The 16468-nt window shown below is 42.0% G+C and overlaps 1 protein-coding gene across 1 annotated transcript in view; it reads right to left on the reverse strand.

The window, feature by feature from the left end:
• Positions 1-16468, reverse strand: part of itga8 (integrin, alpha 8) — a 42514-nt gene that overhangs the window by 2838 nt on the left and 23208 nt on the right. Inside the window, exons 16-25 of the mRNA XM_006801354.3 lie at positions 12972-13027; positions 12031-12188; positions 11779-11910; positions 10751-10818; positions 10088-10235; positions 9334-9426; positions 5125-5204; positions 4550-4630; positions 2294-2399; positions 997-1155 (exon numbers count right to left, since the gene is read on the reverse strand). Coding sequence (XP_006801417.2) covers positions 997-1155; positions 2294-2399; positions 4550-4630; positions 5125-5204; positions 9334-9426; positions 10088-10235; positions 10751-10818; positions 11779-11910; positions 12031-12188; positions 12972-13027 — 1081 coding nt within the window. The remainder of the gene's footprint in view (positions 1-996; positions 1156-2293; positions 2400-4549; positions 4631-5124; positions 5205-9333; positions 9427-10087; positions 10236-10750; positions 10819-11778; positions 11911-12030; positions 12189-12971; positions 13028-16468) is intronic.

Genomic DNA, 16468 nt, shown 5'->3' on the forward strand with positions numbered 1-16468 from the left:
AATGTTAAGAAATCTCATCGCTGATCTTTAGTCGATTGAAGGGTCGAAAACGATTTAATTTCCTGGTCATACCATGAAGCTGAGAACAGCGAAAAGCAGACACAAGCGAACAACCTGAGACTCTTGAAGTCACAACTCTGAGATTACAGATAAAGAGCCAGAATGGTTTCTCCTCTAGGTGTTTGTCTTCACTGTATAATTACATTTAAACATTTTAAAAACTGGACCAGTTGTGCAGGACATGAAACTACTATGACTCTTACATCAGCTAAGAAAGCAAAGGATAGCAACAACAGGTATGCCTTTATCTTCCTGCAGCTCAGTGATTAAGGTCTCTGCCCCAGAGATGGCACTCAGAAAACAACCCACAGATGCACGGCTAACTGATTTACCGACTGTAAGTTACACTGATGTTGAGACGCCAATTACAAAGAAGGAATTTGGAGAACATTATGTGAATCTCTTTGCTTGTGCGATCTTGGTATAACACTTCGCAGTCAGGTGAAAGAAGTAACTACTGTAATCAGTCTCCTCAGAGGATCTGACACATGCTGCTGTTTTCATAGATGATTACACATTCACATTTTCAAATAACTCCATGTTTTCTTTTCCAATTATCCTACACGTGATATCATAGATACTGGAAATGATTCCAGCTCTCATTTCTGCTTGTAAACATAACAATCCATCTTACTTGTATGGAGCCTATTGGGGGGAAAAAACACACAAAGAACACAAGAATAATTTGGAGTGAGCAGCATAAATGGTGCCATTAAGGGATAAAAAAAAGATATAACTAATGGTATAAATAAAAAAAAATGTACCTAAGCCGGTTTGTATGAGTAGGTGCTGTAAATGATCAGTTAGAAATGCACAATGTGCAAACATACTCATTCTTATTAAAAGCAAAACACCCACATGTCATTCTTGAGATTGTTTTTTGGCTGCATACTTGTGTTGTGCTCTGTGTATTGCGCACTGTATATTTCATGTTACCTCTAAACCATGCGGGTTAAGGCTGGTGTTTGTCCGGCAGCTCACTGGTCCGTCAGTTTTAATCTCCATGGCATACAGCAGGTTCTCATCGCGGAAACGAGACGGCCAGCCAACGTGAAGCTCAGCCTCCCCGATGCTGCTGGGACCGGAGTTATGGAGCTGCGAGTGAGAGCGAGGCGGCAGAAAAAACAGCGAGACTTGTCAGTATTCTCCGGCCTCGGTCTCAAGCGGCCAAAGCTCTAATCAGGTTATCATAACTGCGGGATGATGAAACGGGCCACCTGTGTTTTCATAATAATGAAGATAATACTAATGCAGCCTTGAGTCTCTCGGGATTGAAATACAAGACAAGTAAAACCTACACCATCACCAGCTTCATCATTCCGCATCTAATTTAGGATGACTGAATTATGAGCTTAAATGAACCATCAATTCAATAAACCCTCTTTTGTACTCGCCCCTTTCTTTGTCTATCGCTCTCTCTCTCTCACACACACACATATATATATATATGTCCTCACATATACACACGGTCATTAACACTGAAGCAAGTCATCCAAACAGGACATGATCCTGTTGCTGCAGGGCAGGAATTCTGCAAGAGGAAAAGAAAAAAAACCCCTCTGTCCTCTCTAACTAGAAGCAGCTGCCCACTGGGAAAAGTACAGCAAATGAAAATCATTATCAGCTGCGGGACAGACCAGACACCGCAGCGCTCCGGTTCAATGAAGCTGCCATCCATTTAAAATAAAAAGAAATCACATGTATAGGAGACAGATGCACGTATGCACATGCCCCTATTGTTAAGTGTCGCCGGCCTGTCTGCCACCCCCCACCCCCACACACACTATCCTGTTTGACCTTGTTTTTCCTCTTAATAATTATTATTTATTACACTATGACCCCAGTTAAGAATGTTTGCATCCATGCTCCCTGCTCGCCTTGTTTCCTCGTTGCTCCTGGTTCCCGCTGTCTTGCTTTTTCCTGCCTTTGCAGCAGTAATTGCTCTTCAGCTGGAGACCTTCGATCAGCCGGAGTTTAATTCTTTATAGAGCTACTGGTTTTACTGTGTCCTTCATCTTGCAGAGCCCCTACCCTTTGATGTGGCCTAATACACAAGTTTCCACACCTATTTTCCGCTCTTTTCATCCAAGACGAGACTTTCTGAACAGCACGATAAACACAAAATAGCTCACCTTTCCATTTCTCAATCTCTTCATCTACAAATGCATCCTGTTCATTTCCTCACAGCTGATTAGACTGCCCAGCTGTGTTTCAGTGTAAGGAGGGAATTTACCTCATAGATGTGTGTGACTTGTGGTCCAACATCATCCTCTTTAATGGGCTTCTCTTTCGGTTCCCAGTTTGGGAATGGCAGCACCACCTGAGAGGGATGAGACACCCTGGAGAGAAGAGAGAAGAGAAACAGTGTGGTGATAATAATGCATATACACATGGATAGGTTTGGACTTTTTCTAAGTGCATTTGCACAAATCCTGATTTAATACTTTTCAGTTTTTATTAGAAATATTGTGTTTAAAGGCAACAAGAACTTTCTAAATTTGTATTTTTCTTATTTCTAAATATGACAAGAACAGACCATTTAAAATATCCCTGACAATGCTGCCTGATTATACGGTGCAGCACCAATACTAACTACCTTAGTTTTAACATACACTCACTGGCCATTTCATTAGGTTCACTTGTTCAACAGCTTGTTAGCACAAATATCTAATCAGGCAACCCCACATGTGCCGTAATTCAGCACATTTAGACATGCAGACATAGCCAAGTCGATTCGGTGAAGCTGAAACTGAGGATCAGGAGATTTACGCAACTTTGAATGTGGCTTGTTTGTTGGTGCCAGATTTTCCCACACAACCATCTCTAAGGTTACAGAGAAAGGTCCAAAATGAGAAAACATCCAGTGAGCTTTGCTGATGTCAAAGGTCAGAAAACAGCCAGACTCCTTGAAGCTGATAGGAAGGCAACAGTAACTCAAATAACCACTTGTGGCAACCAAGCTTTGCACAAGAGCATCTTTGAATGCACGTGAACCTTGAACCACAAGACCACACCAGGTCCCACTCCTGTCTACAATTCGCGTAGACTCACCAAAATTGGATAAAAGAAGACTGGAAAAGTGTGTCTGGTCTCATGAGTTTCGATTTCTGCTGCAACACTCAGATGGTGGAGTCAGAATTCGTTGTAAACAATTTAAAAATTTAGATCCATCCTGAATTGTTGTGGTTTGGGCTACTGGTGGTGCTGGTGTAATAGTGTGGAGGATATTTTCTTGGCATACTTTTGGCCCTGTAGTACTGAGTAAACACAGTACTACAGCATGTCTTTTATGATCACAATGTACCCATCTTCCGATGGCTGCTTCCAGCAGGATAACACACCGTCATAAAGCTCAAATCATGTCAGATGGTTTCTTGAAGATGACAATGAGCTCATTGTACTCAAATGGCCGACACAGTCACCAAGTCTCAATCCAACAGAGCACCTCTGGGATTTGGTGGAACGGGAGATTCCCATCACGGATGTGTACCTAAAAAATCTGCAGCAACTATGTGATCCTATCGAGTTAATATGGACGAAAACCTCTGAGGGATGTTTCCAGCACTTTGTTGAATCTATGCCATAAAGAATCAGAGCAGCTTTGGAGGCAAAAGAGGAACCAACCCGGTACCAGCAAGATGTACCTAATGAAGTGGCATTGTTAGTGCAGTTTTATATATATATATATATATTAAAATAGTAAAATTTTTGAAAATTTTTCTGGTGTGGAAATGTCAGTACTGTGGGCTATAATTGCCTCTTGATGATGACATTCTGATAATTTCATGGTAGTCTAAGCTAAGTGGGCAAAAATGTTTACATTCCCCACTGTGGGCATAATGTTTGCAGCTAAGTGGACATAACTGAGCCAGTTTAGCAAACAGCAGCTCTCCATGATGAGCTTAATTAAAATATCTTACTTAATTCCAGGATTAAAGTAGACATCGCATCAGACTGAAGCAAACACCACCCCCACTAATAATAGAGAATTAAAATGTGAATTGCTAAATTTTAAATGTTCATCTGAGCAGGGACATTTTTACAGTGCAAACATAGGAGCATGCCCTCGTCTTGCTTATACCAGGTCCCGCTGTGTTTGTGTGTAGGGCTGACCACACCCAAACAACAACAAGTAAGGCTCCAAGCTTTGAAGTGTGTGTGTGTGTGGTGTGTGCGCTTGTGTGCATCAGCAGGCATACGGGAATCCATGAACATGCCAGCGGCTCCAAGGTTTTCCATGTGCACGTGATTAGCTTAGATTTATGACTAGAGATGTGTTTTTATGCTCTTTGTTTCTATCTGCAGATGAACAGGGAGCACAAATTCAAGCATTTTAATAATATCCTACAATACAAATAAAGAAGTTTAGCCTGAAACAAGATTGTCATATTAACAAATTATCTTTAGGATAATTAGAATAATGCTTTGTTTCAAGGCAACAAAGCATTCGGCGACCGTGTCTCAGAGACTTAAGCAATGGTTGACTCACCCGCGTAAATCAAGCTGAGCTTGAGCGGTGACAGACAGATTCAAACTGACCAGGTTGCTGTCGGAGTTATCTTTGTTGGAGCTGTGGAGACATTCATACGGTTAAAATAAAAGAACTATAAAAAGAACAAACTGATTTTATTATTTCCAGTGAGGCTTTGATACAGTGCAAATAGAACCAAAACTCAAGATGAACTCATTATAAAGCCAGATTTTCAGGTTCAGATGACTCTGACGAGAATTCCCCTAGCAGAGGGATTGCAAAAGTCAAACATCTGCATCTAGCGATGTGAGATATTGAAAATAACGCTATTAAGCACACAGTGGGCATCTTGTGTAGAGCTTGTCTCCTGTCTGGAGCTCCTCGGGGCCATCTGTATTTTTCTGCGTCTGCGGTTAGTTTCATCAAACCACAGACAGCAACATGATCGGGACAGACACGAAACGTATTTACATGGATCAGATGAAACACAAACGGCTCTTTGTGCGTGTATGAAAGAGACAGAAACAGCGATGATGGTTGGGGGGGGGGGGGGGGGGGGGGGGTATGAGCATGACTGCTGGTGGGTGTGTCACCTGTGGATCTGTAGTTCAAAGCTGATTTTTGGTCCAGCATCTTCTAGCCTTTGGACTGAAAACCTCAAGCCAACAGACAGCTGGTGAGGGCAGGAGCATGTAAAAGAACACACAAAAAACAGGGAGAACTGATCAAAAACATGACAGAAAGAATGAGTGTTGGGGCAGGGGCTGTTAAAGAAGGATGACAGAGAAATAAAATCCATCTGTACATAAAAAGTCACATTATTTTTTAAAGTGATCAGTAATAGAGAGTAAAGCCGGCGTTAACTAGATGTCTTTCTGGGTTCTCAAAGGCAGATTATCAAAGTTGTGTGTGTTGATAGCGCGCGAGATTCTTAAATCTGAAAAAAGCCAGACTACAGAAACACAGACACATAAAAGCCACAGTTAGGTTTCTTGTGTCTCCTCAGTTTAAATCCTCTGTCCTCTGGACTAACTCGAAACACATGCAGGAATTAGTTCATCATCGACGGCATGGCAGTGTGCGCATGTGTGTGCATGGGTATGTGAGTTCTACTGAACAACAGGTCAAGCACATGGATCAGAGAGGAAAATGACAGCATGCAGACGTGCACTTCAAGGGGCAGGCCTGGGGGAGGAGAGGGGGAGTGATGGTGGAGTGTGGGACTACAAAGTCAAGTTATCTTTATGGATACACATGTGAGAGATGAGCAAGGCAGAGAAGCTCTACAGAGACAGGCACCAAGTGAGAACAAACCATTTGGAGAGAAGTCATCACTTTTACCTCCCGTTTCAGAGAGGGTGAAGCTAAAAATCTGTCTTTAGGGCACCTGGAACTCTGTGGTTGAAAGCTGGGAGTTAATGTTTGCAGTACTGTCCTTCAGTCGCTGTGGTCAGCTTGAATTTAGGTCGGTTAGAAAATGGGTTGTGCTTTCGTGGTGCAGAAAATCTTCAAAACATCCACCTAAACCTTCTCAAAGCAATGCATCTTTGTTATATTCTCTGCCTTACGTCAGCGCACTCTGTGTATTCCAAAAACTGCAGCTTGGCTAAAATACTCGGTTCCTGTGTTTGGCAGCCACAACGCTTCTCGCAGTGTGTTTAGCTCATAATTTAACAGAACAATGATTCTTTGGAACGACAGAGTGAGAAGTGGTTTATGCCAATGAAGTGGTTTGAGGGTTGACAATGTAATACTTCTTGTCAGCATCACAAGGTGGTCACTATTATTAAAATTTCAACTGACCACAGCGACTGTGTTTAAAGACGGATGAAAGTGCAAACTTTGAGCAACCAGCTGGAGGATTAAAAGTGATTTGATATGCAAAATGGTTAAGATGAAGGACCCTTGAATTCAGGCCTGTGAGGCATGCCTGAAGTTAATGTTAATAACATCAAGAACATTCGATCTATGTCACAGTGTGACTGATGTTTACAAACTCAAAATCAAGATCATGGATCACGTTGAATTCACACTCCTCTCTTTTTCCCTGCACACCTGACTCTAAACTACACTACCTGAACAAAAGTACACATTACTACTCATTATTGCTACAAGAGCTGCTTGGTTAAATACCATGAAGCTCCCGGCTCACATTTTGTGTGCTGATGTTAACGTCAGAGGTTTGGAGCTGTTACTGAGTCAGCAGAAAGTTGGTGATTTTTACACACTGTGCGCCGCAGCACTAGGCAACCTCAGTACTTAACTTTACGTGGTCTGCCACTTTGGGGTTGAGTTGCTGTGGTTCCTAAATGGTTCCACTTTGCAATAACAATTCAATTCAATTCAATTTTATTTATATAGCGCCAAATCACAACAACAGTCGCCTCAAGGCGCTTTATATTGCACAGTAGATTGTACAATAATAGATACAGAGAAAAATCCAACAATCATATGACCCCCTATGAGCAAGCACTTTGGCAACAGTGGGAAGGAAAAACTCCCTTTTAACAGGAAGAAACCTCCGGCAGAACCAGGCTCAGGAAGGGGCGGAGCCATCTGCTGCGACCGGTTGGGGTGAGAGAAAGAAGACAGGATAAAGACATGCTGTGGAAGAGACAGAGATTAATAACAGGCACGATTCAATGCAGAGAGGTCTGTTAACACGTAGTGAGTGAGAAAGGTGACTGGAAAGGAAAAACTCAATGCATCATGGGAATCCCCCAGCAGCCTACGTCTATTGCAGCACAACTGAGGGTGGATTCATTCACCACATAACACCACTTACAGATGTGTTAGGAGGGACGAAATCTCATGTACTGACACGTTTGAACAGTCACATCCCATTACAACATCATGCTTGATTTCAGTGTGCTCTTTAGAACGAGCCTTTCAAAATGTTTGCAAACCGACTGCATGGCTAGATGTTTTTGTGGCAATGAGACTGAAAACACCTGAATTGAGAGATTAAGACTTCTGTGTGTTTGTTTGAAAAACAAATGTATTTATTCAAATGTGGAATTGGCGACTTCTTTTCCAAATGGTGGAACAAACCGAGTAGCTGCAGAAACTCTACTTTGGAAAAGAAAACGAGCCACAGTGTCAGAGTAGTCACAAAAAAAATGAAGCAAGAGAGCGACAGAAACTAAAAGTAGTGCAAAAGAAGAGTGAACCACTAAAGTGAAATGTAAGATTCAGATTTCTTCCTTTGTCTTATATATGTCAGCAACAAAAGCTTCTAACTGGTTAGCTGAATACATCTGGGTGTTTGAAACCTGAAATCAGTCTGGATTCAACAGTGCTAGGGTGGGGAGAGTTTTTTTTATTGCCATTATTGTTAAAATCTGTATTTCTGATGTGATGTGGCTAGAACTGATACTTATGTTAGATCACTTTGTGGTTTGGAAACTGTGTGCAGCCAATACTCATTCCATTAATGCTCTCCAGTAGCCTCCAGCTACTATAAATATGATAAGATAAGATAAGATAAGATAAAACTTTATTAATCCCTCGGGTGGGTTCCTCTGGGAAATTTGTTTTCCAAAAAGCACAGCACCGACAGAAGTTACAGAGTTAAGAATATTATATATATATATATATCTACACACACATATATAAATACAAGACATATATAGATAAAATATACAAAGGGGATAAATAGAATAAATAGGAATAAAAATAAAAATAAAAATACAAGTGAATTGCACATTTCAAGTATGGAGTCTATTGCACCGCTGATTATTAACAAAAAGTATTGCACAAAAGGTAATTGCACAGTGAAGAGAAGAGGCACTACAGCCTCTACACACACTGATGTGTGTATAACTGCATTTTCTCTTATGCAAAAACTTGCAATCAATTATTTTAGTATTTTTCAATTATATTTTGCTTGGAATCAGTAATTTAAGCACTGCAATTTTGTGAAACACTAACAAAAAACACATCTTCAAAGTAGGACTAAATGACTGAAACTAAGATTCTGACCAGTAGAGGAAGAATGATGACAGAGATGCAGGCAGGCAGATGAATGCAAATACCAAAGCCAAAAAAACTGCTTCCCTTCAGGCGTGTACCCTTAACTCTTCGCTCTGTTCATGCAGCAGAGGGTTGACCAGCCGTGCTGAGAACTATTTAGCTGCACAATACAACCAGAATCTGTACGGGGGACATGGACGTATGTTCTGCATCAGCTCATGGATTCCTGAACGTTCAATGGGGCAAGCGGAGAGTTCAATATGGGAAACATCTGGATAGCTGGAGAGCTGCGTGCGCACACACACGCACACACACACACACACGTGTGTGCATGCCTTGTCCTTTTACACGCTCTTGTTATGCTCTCCTCCCCCAACAGTGAAACATGACCGCATAATTGATTTATCAGAATGCTATGTGTCACCTCCAAAGAGCAAATGCACCTCTCTGCCAGCCTTGACGCCTTTAAAAAAACAACAAAAGCCCACATTCACACACATGTCATGCTTTGTAGCACATCTCTGTGTATCTGAGTGGTAGAATTTCATGTAACATGGGACCGCTCTTTACTTTACAAAGCCTTGGCTTCCTGCATGTGTCAGCCACGCACGACCTAAATGGATTATTACTACACATGCACGCTTGGACTGAATGCAAAGCCTAGCCCTGAGAATCAGACTGTGTGGAATGGAGGTCAAGGTGAACATCAGCAATCACTGGAAAGCATCAATCAGGGCGAATTAAACCTGAGGCCTAACAGTTGCGCCTTCTTAGCGTGGGTGTTGTTGAAACGTTTGTGTGTGCGTTTGCGCTTACGTGCGAGAACTCACCTCCGTCTCGGCCACCATCGGGTTCCCGAGGTCACACACCACCATCCTGGACTCATTGATCAACTTGTACTCACAGTTTAACTGAGAGAGAGACTAGAGGAGATCCAAGGTACGGAAAGACAGTAAGAGTGGGACAAGAACAGTGAATGAAAGTGACAAATAGAGAGCAGTGAGAGTCAAGTGGTGAGCGAAAAGACAAAGGGAGGCAAGTATAACACCATCAAAGGGGGATGGGAGTGAGAAGGGTGAAAAAGAGAAGGAGAGAGGCAGGGGGGAGGACAGGAGAGGAAGAGTGATGAATGCTCTGACAGTAACAATGTCATCAATCAAACAGCCCCATTACACACTCATTAGCGCACACACGTGCAAACACACACACACGCAGACGTAAACACACATACGCACACAGAAGTTGACCCTATCCATTTCCTTGGTCACTAATGCAGCTTGTAAATCATAATAGGGGCTTTTGAGCTGTTGCCAGTAGAGCATACCCGGCTGATAGCCTTGCCTTAATCATGTCTAACAAACACAAACCACAAAGACACAACAGGATGTGATGCCGGACTGTAACTGAAGCCTCAAATAGCCCACTTCCCAGTTTTTGAACTTGGCTTCAATGATGATGAGACAACAGTTTTGGTCTTATCTATTTTCAGCATCCACCCTTCTGGCCCTTGACATTAAACTGGGATAATTGATGTCAGACAAATCTGTGTGCAATGTGTGTAAAAGAGTGTGCGTGAGTATTTACCTCCACCCTGCGCTCTACTCCGATGTAGTCAGCTTCAGGCGGTAGCAATGTGTAGAGCTCTGTCTCGTAGGCTCCCTCTCCTCGGTTCACCGCAGTGATGGTCAACATGACCAGGTTGTCATCTGCAATCACCACCTCTGTGCGGTCCCTGTGTTTGTGCGTTTTATTGCAGGAAGAGAAAAAAAAGCAGAGGCAGGAAATAAAGCACTTTGCTGTAATTAAATATAAAAAACAAATATGTTTTTTTCCCCTGTAAATTTTAGTTAATAATTTTCAGGACTGGACATGTGCAATCTCATCAGCTGCAAAGAATGCAGTACCTCCGACCCCAACAACAACCCCACCAGCGCACGCGTGTGTGTGTTAATCAGTCAGTAAATGCTGACAGGATGTTTGCATAATGCTGCCATGGAGATATCGAACAGCTGGAAGCACTGTGGAGAATAGGTTAATTCACATATGCAACATGCACACAAGCACACACACTAACACACGCTCCGTGGTAAATGGGGCCATAATGTGAGCAACTTTAGTGTAAACTTGGCGCATTGTGTGAGGAATAACAGACACAGTCGCCTTGGTTTCGCTGTGTGTGCCTGCGTTTGGCTGTCTGAAGTGTTGGGTGTTTAGAAGTTCAGGTCAAAGGGTGCCGCCACGTCTTACATGCTGGCAGAGAGCTGGAGGTCCGGGATACAAATATTGTCGTCGCCACAGTCGAGGAGGATGTAAGCCTGAGAGGAAGAGGGGCACAAAGAGAGGAGTGAGATGAGGACACGAAAGGATGCAGGTGCTCTATATATAACATATACACATTCACACAGGCGTTTGGTTTGTTGTGTTGCTGCCTGCTTTGGGCAGAGATCTGACTTCAGTCTCTCTGTGGCTACTATGATAGTCCTCAGTTTGTTGCTGTTTTGTTTTATTACGACACTTAACATCCAAAAATTAAAGGAAGTCCAACTGAGCGAGCTAATTTTAATAGAAACAATAAAATAAATCTTTCTTATTAAAAACGATAAACAATATGGGCAATGCTCCTCTTTTCACCATGACCTCATATGATCCATGTTTCCAGTGAACACAGTTCAGTGCTGAAAAGCTTCTTAATATTTATATTAACTCAATTCACACATGGCAGCGCAACCAAATAAGTGCATATTCTTCCATCATACCATGTCTGAAAATGGCCTAGAGCTGGATCTTAGCGTACATCAGGGCCTTTCTTAGTTTTTTGCTTTTTTTATTAAGTAAATATACTGCTCCAAACTCTAGATTATAACAGTTTCATCTGCAAAGGTAAACTGCGCTGTCCCATTCCGGGAAATGATAGACTCCAAGTTGATTTTAGGTGAATCAGATGGTTTTTATTTGGGAGTCAGCCTTTTTGTGTCCAAGGCAAGCATTTTAAATCAAGCAATGACTGAATGAAATATGATCTCAGGTCGATTCCTGATCTCTTTTGGGCTTAGCGAAGTTGAGTTAGTTCAATTTTTACAGCCCAGTGTCACAAATCACAAATTTGTTCCATAGGTCTTCAACAACCTAAAGCCTCCTTTCTTCTGATAAAGAAAAGCTCCCCCAAAGAATCCATTAAACAGGGCCAACTAAGGAGAAATCCTTCTTTTATGTGCCGTGTACACTGTGCTGTACAGCATTATGTGTTTATATGTACATACAACATGTATGCTTACATGCTCTTGGAGGAAGGTGCTGCTGTAGTGGTTAAGGACAGGTGGAAGACTTTGGTCAAGAGTAGGTGGAGCCAGGCTGTAGTTGAGAGCGAGTGAGATGGGGCTCAGCTTGTCCCTGAACTCATCCTCCTCCTGGAATAAAGTGTGAATGACAATGAGAGAAACGTGCTGTCAGTCATTCACAACCTCACTTACAAAGCTCATTAACTATTTCTTGTATGTGTGTTTGTGTGCACGGTTTGATTTGCTCACTCTGAGGTAAATTGTGTAGCTCAGGCATGCACGTGGGCGACTGTGACTCAGCCTCAGGAGTCCCATGCGCTGAGGCTGCTCGGTGTCCAAGAAAAGCACTCTCTTCACTCCACCCCTGGAGCCTTTGAGCCAATCGAGCTGCAGCTCCGCTCTCAGGTCTGCACAGAAGATAATAATAAATAAGTAGAGTTAACAGGTAGACGATTCAGCCAATCAGACACTACTTAACTGTTGAACCTAAAGCGGAGATGTCGAACTCATTTAAAATCACGGGCCACATTCAGCCCACTTTGATCTTAAGTAGGGCAAAGCAGTGAAAGACATTTAACTAAATATTTAATTCCAGATCATTTCTTATTGTAAGTAAAAGAACTGCAATTTCAACAGTGGGTGTTTTCTTTATAATAAATAGATAAAATTACAGGAATAAATCTGTTAGCAGATTGCCCAGGGTGTCCTGTACAAAGAGAACATACAGTTTTTGTTAATTCATATTTTTCCACTGTGGACCCACTGTAAAAAAAAAGTAATATAGTATACAGTGAAAAAGAGGAGCTTTTCTATCATTTAATGATTTATCTGTGACTTAACTACTTGGTCATAGTATGAATGGCAGTAGGTGAGGTCTTAATGAATAGAAAAGCTTCACATAAAACTTCACATTTTCCAAAGTTGGCCAGTGGGCCGGGCTGAAGTCTTTGTTGGGCCTTATGTTTCACAGCCATGCTCTAAAGGGTCTGGGTTTGATGTGACTTTCCATTAGATATGGAATAAAGTCCTATTTGCATTTGTGTGTCTTCTATCTCATCTATTGCTCCTCACACCCACCTTTGTTCTCCGCTCTGATTGGTGTATAAGAGCAGAAGTTTCCCAGCAGGAAACTCTAATAATCATACAGTATGTACTACAGAGCCGACTTCAGCTACTGCACAGCTGCTTACCTACAGAGCTGGGGATGCCCACACCACTCACGGCTGCACAAACATCCACTTTGAGGCTACGAGAAAGGAAAATTGGAAAAAGAGACAAGAGGTAACAAATTTGAGTCTCACATGTGTTCCAATGGTAGTTCTAGTTCATTTGTGTGTAAGAGAACGCAAACTGGTGCACCCTATTTATATACATGACTGGAAATGTCAGGGTTTTTTTTTTAAAGGATTTCCCAAGTGCTGTTAAACAGAGAAAGGATTTTTTAACATGGCTTTTCCAAAGATCCTAGCTAGAAGTTTCATTTTAATTTAATTTTATTATTTATTCATTTATTTGCTGCATGTGTGTTCTCCACACATTCTCATGACATTTGTATAAATGTTTTAAAAAAAATCTGAATGACTAAAAAAAACCAACAACCCACAAACAAGGCACTTCTTCCTTCCTGCACTCCACAGGGCACGGGGAATTACCACAGTGCCCCCTGCCCATTAGACACACAGATATGGGAGACTGGGAAACACTTCTGCATTTCCTCAATTTATGTGGGTATTACCCTATGTGCAAGTGTTTTTTCTGAGCGTGCATGTGCGTTATCGCCACTTTAATCAAGAACAGGAACTCTCACACAGGGAGGCCTGTGCTGTTAATAACCACTAATCTGGGGAAGCTTATGGATGCAACGCTCCTCTTACACTGACGACTCAGCAAGTGTGAGCCAGTGTGAGGGAATTACAATGCTTCATGTGATCATTATTTCTTTGGTTTCAGTTCACCAACACTAACAAGCAGAATGCAGCTGTTGCAGATTTCTGTGTTTGCTAATAATTAGGTTCCCAATTAGATGACACAATGATGATGAGCTGGTTTTTCTTCAAGTGTGATGCAGATGTTAGTTTGCGTGTGTGTGTATGACAAAGTGCAGGTTCTCTTTTGTTAAAAAATGCTCCCCTGAGTCATTATAACCTCTCCAGGTAGTTTCACACGTAGTAAATATGTGTTGCATGTGTGCGGTGTTTGAGGGTATGCTCGAGTGTGATGTTAATAAGCACTGTGTGCCAAACTGAAGTGCACGCAACACAGAAATGACCCCTAGTTTACTGGCGACAGCCCCGGCTCTTTATTTAGCTGTTACTGTATAAACCTTTCCTCCTCTAGCCTTAAATAAGTCACAAAATAGTTTAAATTAACTGATATTCTGCATCAGAGCTGCTTCTGAGGTTGCACAGTGTCAGAAACCCCCCTCTCCCAGACCATTATGACATACAATTGGAGGGGGGGGGGGGGGGGGGGGGGGGGGGGGGGGGGTTAATGGTTTCTGTTGTCGCTGCCCCTCTTTTTTATGAGTGTTTCTCTTGACCCTGGCCTTGAGTGTAGCCATTTGGTTCATATATAAACACTTACATTTCCAAGACGACTGGATAACATGTTGCGCAGTTCTTTTCTAAAACAACAGGCTCTAAAACTTGTTACTGACCAGTTGCCTTTTTCTCTTTCCTCTACTTCTTCATCCTCTTTTCCCAACGCCAGTTTGTGCCGCATCTTAACCACTACATTGAAATCAGAGAGCTGACCATGAGATTTTCTGAAAAAAAAATTACCAGCTAATCTTTAAAAGGGCTGTTTAAGTTTGGGACCAATTGTTTTTGGCCTCACAAACAAGCTATGAACAGAACATGCCGTTGCCTCTTGGGTTCATAGGGAAAACATGTTAAGGCTCAGTCACACCAGAGTAAAAATAAGATCACATCCTCTTTGTGTCTAGGAAAATCGGTGGCTGTCCGGTGATCGCACCGAATGTTTTTGCTATCACGGGCTGATTGCAAGTAGCTGCAGCCAACACTTGTGATTGCAAGGCAATTACAGATGTCACAAAGTGAGATGTCACTATTTGCGGGGGGATTTCAGGATTTCTGTTTCAAATTTGTGAGGTTCTGTCCATATATGAATTTCTGTTTAATGTGAAATTCTGTGTCTGCAGATGGCAAAGATCTGTGATAAACAGCAACAGATTGATCACATTAACTATTATCAAAAACAGACTACGTGTAATTTCCAACTGGACCCCATTCAGTTGCAGACTGAGAGCAGACTCCACCTTATGGCTGACTGTGAGTGGTCACAGATCTGGTAACCGCCATCGAAGCAACCATTGGAAAGGCGATGAATGAGTTTGCACAAAGTCACAATCATTTTGTCATTGTTTTCCCTCGTGTGACCGTAACATCAACAAAGATTTCCCCACTTACCACCAAAGAAGTGAGTGGGTTTCCTTTTAAACTTTGCCTTTTCGTCTCCTCTAACTGATCTGTCAAGCTAAAAGAACCCACAGTTAAAAAGCTCATTTCCCTCACATTTAAAAACTGGATAAGAAAATACTGGTTGAACGTCTCTAACCTCTTCCAAGCAACAACAACCTAATCAAGGAAGCTGGAAATGACAAATAAAGAACAAGCATCTTATTTAAAAAAACATGCAAACATAATCGACGTATGCTTTAATTTCAGTTCCTGTTGTGCAAGAACCTGTTTCATCTAAAGCTACCGTGTCTGTTTGTATTTGAGGGGGAAAAAAGTACAAATGTTTTATTCTTTTGATCCTAGAGCAGACAGAATATTTTAGAAGACAGTGGAAGCACTTCAGACAAACACTCAGTGCTGTTGTACCACCAGTCAAAGACCGCTGGGTAATTATTTTTCAGGAAATCAGATACTTAACTATGTGACTGAAATGTAATGGAGATGTATAAAGCACAGGCTGGAGCTTTCACCCTTTATGCTCCTTTCTAGTTCAAATTGCAGGGAAATGCGTGTTTGCATATGTCCAAAGTCCTATTTGATTCCATACCTCGGACCATAATTTTATAGCGGTTTATTTAAATAGGCTGAGTTTTGTTTTGACAATACTCCACAGTATAAGGCTCTATGTCAATCCAGCCCAAACCCCTTTCTTTTTTCTCTCACTGCCAATATTCACACACCACTATGCAGACACCGCGATGGCATAAAGCCGAGCCCACTTCTCCGTCCAAACAGTCCTACAGCAGTTCCTGTCCCAAAAAGTCAGGACCAACAACAGACTGAAGCGAAGCCGCAGGAGCCTTTAGACTGGCTCCCCTCAACTAAACTCACCCCCAGACCGTTCAAAGCCAGCGTGCTCACCCCCACGAACAATAATATAATCAAAACAGAATTATGCCGTTTCAGATTAATTGCAGAGCCCCGTAAATCTGAGGTTCCGGGTCATATGACATATGATTGCCAGAGTCAGAGACACTGACAAACAGACTTTGGCCGATGGCAGACATCTAGAGCGCAGAGGTGAAATATTTGTCACATCCGTCAGTGAGGGTGTAATTTGTAAAATGGGAAACTTTATACTGCACAGCCTGTTATGATACAGTACGAGCAGGATGGTTTCTGTTACAGATCTGAGGTTCAGAGCAGCAGTGGGCCTCATTAGGCTTATGTTTGCTTAAGACTTTGATCCCTTTAACTTTCATTCACCT

Source organism: Neolamprologus brichardi, chromosome 11, assembly GCF_056152115.1.
Source record: "Neolamprologus brichardi isolate AB-2024 chromosome 11, ASM5615211v1, whole genome shotgun sequence".
NCBI lineage: Eukaryota > Metazoa > Chordata > Actinopteri > Cichliformes > Cichlidae > Neolamprologus > Neolamprologus brichardi.